Genomic DNA, 4,428 nt, shown 5'->3' on the forward strand with positions numbered 1-4,428 from the left:
GTGGTATGTGTGTGTGTATGAGTGTGTGGTGTGTGTGTGTGTGTGTGTATGAGTGTGGTGTGTGTGTGTGTATGAGTGGTGTGTATGTGTGTGTGTATGAGTGTGTGGTGTGTATGTATGAGTGTGTATGTGTGTATGAGTGTGGTGTGTGTGTGTGTGTGTGCATGTACACCAGAGCCCCAGAGCCCTTTGCTGTCCATATTTAGCTTTGCAGTCTGTGGATAGGACAGGTTGTCTCGTTCTTCTAAAACCTTCCCAGGCCAGGCAGTGGTGGGTCATGCCTTTAATCCCAGCACTTGGGAGGCAGAGGCAGGCGGATTTCTGAGTTCAAGGCCAGCCTGGTCTATAGAGTGAGTTCTAGGACAGCCAGGGCTACACAGAGAAACCCTGTCTCAAAAAATCAAAAAACAAACAAACAAACAAACAAACAAACAAAAAACTTCCCAAACTGTACCCCCTTTGGTGGCCAATAGTCTAGTTAAGTCAGTGGTTCTCAGCTTGTAGATCACGACCCCTCTGGGGGTTGACTGACGCTTGCACAGACCACCTACCAGGTAGCTACATTGCAAGCATAACAGTAACGAAATTACAGTTATGAAGTAGCAACGAAAATAATTTTATGGTTGGGGGGTCACTACAACATGAGGAACTGTGTTAAAGGGTCGCAGCATCGGGAAGGTTGAGAACTGCTGCACTAGGGGCTCTCACCTGCATGTGCTGGGAATGTGAGTAGCAAGTAGAGCCCTGAGCCCCGAGCAGGTGGAGGACCTACCTGTCTGTAGTTGCAAGGCCTCCTGGGTAGTAATCACCACCTGGAAGTCTGCACCTGTGGGTTAAGTAGACCGATGGAGCTTCTGAAGCAGACCGGTGACCAGAAGCTGAGCCGTCTACTGGCTTGAGCTTTAGTTAAGAACTCAGAGAGGACTCGTGCAGCAGGTTGATCTAGTCTTCATCTCTCAAGGGAGAAACCCAGAGGCTCACAGTTTAGGAACACACACCACTAAACTACAACCAAAGGAAGACCTGATGCCTTGGCCCCATTCTCTGCCCACGCTGAGGGTTGTCTTGGGCCACCTGAGCTGTCTCCCGAAAGGAGACATCAGCCCCTGAACTAAGGAAGCTGAACCCTGGGTGACTGGTGGTGTGGTGAGACTGGAGCAGGGCTGGAGAAGAGAGCTCGTGGCGGTCAAGGGTCATGAGAGGCCAGGGTCAGTGGCCTGGTGGTCCTGCTCTTCACGGGACTGAGGTCCTAAACACTCACAGCTACCACTGCCAGGGCTCCCTCTGCATTGGCTGTTCTTCGGTCATCCGTTCACTTGCTTATCCTTGTTATCCATTCACTTGCTCATCCATTCACTTGCTCATCTATTTACTTGCTCATCCATTCACTTGCTCATCTATTCACTTGCTCATCTATTCACTTGCTCATCTATTCACTTGCTCATCCATTCACTTGCTCATCCATTCACTTGCTCATCTATTCACTTGCTCATCTATTCGCTTGCTCATCCATCCACTTGCTCACCTTTGTCATCCGTTCACTTGCTCATCCTTGTCATCCGTTCACTTGCTCATCTGTTCACTTGCTCATCTATTCACTTGCGTATCTTTCAGGGACTCACTTAACAAGCAGTTATAGAAGGTCTACTCAGGCCTGAGACCCTGTGATTGCTGAGACCAGGGAAACCACACCCACAGACCGTGCTCCTTGCCCTATCAGAGGCTACGGAGTCCTAGACCATGAGGAACAATGAGGACATCCTGTGATCTGGAATCTGCTGTTGTCCACTCTGGCATGGCCATGGTCGGATAGACTGAGGCTGCAAGCAGGTCTGGAGAGCATTCAAAGCAGAGGAGACCAGAGGTGGCCTAGAGAGGCAGATGGGATGGGACAGGTAGACCAGAGGTGGCCTAGAGAGGCAGATGGGACAGGTAGTCAGAGAGCATACAAGGCTGGCATAGGAGGGCCATCACAGGCTGAGGAGTATAGAGTGTCCCAGTAGCAGGTAGCCATGGAGGCTTCATGAGGAGTGTCTTGGCCCCAATGTCCTGAATGCTGTTTTATGAGACAAGCCATGCTCCCAGGCCAGGCCCACCTAGTACTGCCTTGGAGCAGAATCAAGCCAAGGTTACAGGGAGTCTGGGCACCAGCCTGGAATTTTCCCCTTGGAGCTGGACTTAGTCACTCTGAGTGAGCCTGAGGAATTTCAAGATGGTCAAGCATGAAAAGGAGTGCTGACATTACCCACATCCCACGTGGGTCTGCCCGAGTGGCACCAGGATGGGTTCCACCCACCTCTCCTAGGCTAAGCTGCATCCTCTGGCTGCCAGCGGCCCCCCAAAACTGGGCACATGCACAGACATTTGCCTCTTTCTGAAACTGAGCCACTCTGTGTCTTAAACTTTGAAAAGATTCAGTGTGAGGGAAGGCTCGGTTCATATCCTGACAGCTCTCCGATCTTGCTTTGGGTAGGGTTTGCCTTTTGAGTGTGCAGTTTCCAGAGTAGGGCATAAGGGGCAGCTCTCTAGACCCCTTTGTGTTCCTGTCATTGCCTGGAATATTGCCATTGCTTCAGACCGGGCTTGTCTAAGAAGCTATAGGTTGCCTCTGTGTCCACCTGGCACAAAGCAGAAATGTATGGGGTGTCAGGAGCTCATGGGAGGCGTTACCTATGGACAGAAGACAAAACACAAGTGACTAGTCACAACAGAGGCAGAGGCTAACAGCCTCTCTGCTCAGATCATGCCACCTTAGCCCCCACAGGTGATGAGCAGTCACTGGGTACCCACTGGTTCAGTGGGTACTAGGAAAGGCCTTTTCTGGGTTGTTCCCTGGAACACCTTTTAATTGGCCCAACGTTGCCACTATTGTAGTTAAATACACGTGTAACCTCGTGGTTTTCCACTTGTCCACACTGTTCCCCAAAGTAATGACTCTAAGACTTCTTATCTATGAATGAATGCTTAGCCCAATACCTCTGGCTCTGTTCCCTGACTAGCACATATCTCAATAATCCAGTTTATTCTAAGTGTGCCACATGACTTGGTACTTCCTTCTTAGTTTCATGTATCTGTCTTCTCCTTAGAGTTTGGGGTGAATCTCCAGCCCTATCTCCCAGATCCTCTCTCTGTACTGGAACTCCCACCTCCCTATTTCCTGCCTATGCTAATAGGCCGATAGCGTTTTTTATTGACAGGTGAAGCTTCCACACAGTACAAGAGATTCTCTAAAAATGCTATAATTAGAGATGTTGTCACTTACCCATACTATGACCCTCTCCATGCCTGTGATCTTAAGCATTGTCCTTGATCTGTCTCATCCTCTACCACTTTGGAGATGTTTCAGGAAGCACATGTAACTATCATTGTGGGTGGCCCGGTGCTTTATTTCAGATTCCAGAACCCTGGGGGAAGGAGGAAGGAGGAGAGAGGACGGAGGGATGGAGGGAGGGAGAGAGGGAGGGAGAGGGAAAGATACAGACAGAGAGGCAGAGAGACAGAGAAAACAAACATAGGTGTAGACTGGTTGTGTAAACAAACAACCAGTATAGACTTGCTTGGACCTCAGTTGGAGGAAGCCTTCAGTGGATGCCCATTAGAGCCCCTGAGGACAAGCGCCATCGCAGGTGTCATGAGTTAGAAACATGCCAGAGTCTTTCCACATTCAGATTTTTTGGGCTCTGGCCAGAACTGGGCTACCCTGCACTTGCAGTCACCTCCCTCACCCCTAGAGGCAGTGTTGCTGAGAGCATGGGTTGGTACTCGGAGGGTTAACCCTAGAATAACACACCCCACCCCACCCCCACACACCCTGCAAAGGTGTTTTTCAGGGGCATCACTGTGAATGCAGTGCGCGGCTTCCCCATGAGTGCCGCCATGTTCCTGGGCTATGAGCTCTCACTGAAGGCGCTGCGGGGTGACCATACCGTGAGAAGCGGATGAGTGATCAGGTCAGTAGGCATCCTTCCTGGCCAGGGTTGGAGCTGGGCCTCTCCATTCTTCCAGTGAGTCTAGGAGCAGAGAGGCCTGCCTTCTCACTGTCACGTTGCAATTCTGAAGTAGCTGTGGCTGGCAGTGGCGTGTGGGCCTCCAGGGACTAAGCCGGGCACAACTCAGCCAGTCCATCTCTGCTCTGGTTTCCCCTTGCAGCTTCCCTTGGAGTGAAGCACTTTTAGCATCCATAATCTGTAGACACTGACCCCAGTGGCCACCCCGTGCCTACACAGGGCCATCCCCCACTTCTGACTAAGCCTGCTTTACTCCTTTGCAAAGCTCCAAGGACAGCCACTTAAACCGGAGGCTTCTCTTTTCCTTGCTCACGAGGAAGGATCAGTATAGCTCCGTACAGCTGACTTCTTGCTCAAATACTCTCAGCAGTTGCCCAGGAGCCAGAACTTGTTACCCCTCATCCTCTAGCCAGGCTCCCCC

At 50.9% G+C, this 4,428-nt stretch overlaps 1 protein-coding gene across 3 annotated transcripts in view; it reads left to right on the plus strand.

Annotated features, from left to right (window-relative positions):
• The window catches only part of Slc25a48 (solute carrier family 25 member 48), a 40,230-nt gene that overhangs the window by 33,296 nt on the left and 2,506 nt on the right, over nucleotides 1–4,428 (plus strand). For all 3 annotated transcript variants that reach the window (XM_031359029.1, XM_031359030.1, XM_031359031.1), the window contains one exon: nucleotides 3,820–3,950. In XM_031359029.1, the coding sequence (XP_031214889.1) occupies nucleotides 3,820–3,942 (123 nt within the window). In that variant the 3' untranslated portion in view covers nucleotides 3,943–3,950. The remainder of the gene's footprint in view (nucleotides 1–3,819; nucleotides 3,951–4,428) is intronic.

This window comes from Mastomys coucha, unplaced genomic scaffold, assembly GCF_008632895.1.
Source record: "Mastomys coucha isolate ucsf_1 unplaced genomic scaffold, UCSF_Mcou_1 pScaffold7, whole genome shotgun sequence".
NCBI classification, from domain to species: Eukaryota; Metazoa; Chordata; class Mammalia; order Rodentia; family Muridae; genus Mastomys; species Mastomys coucha.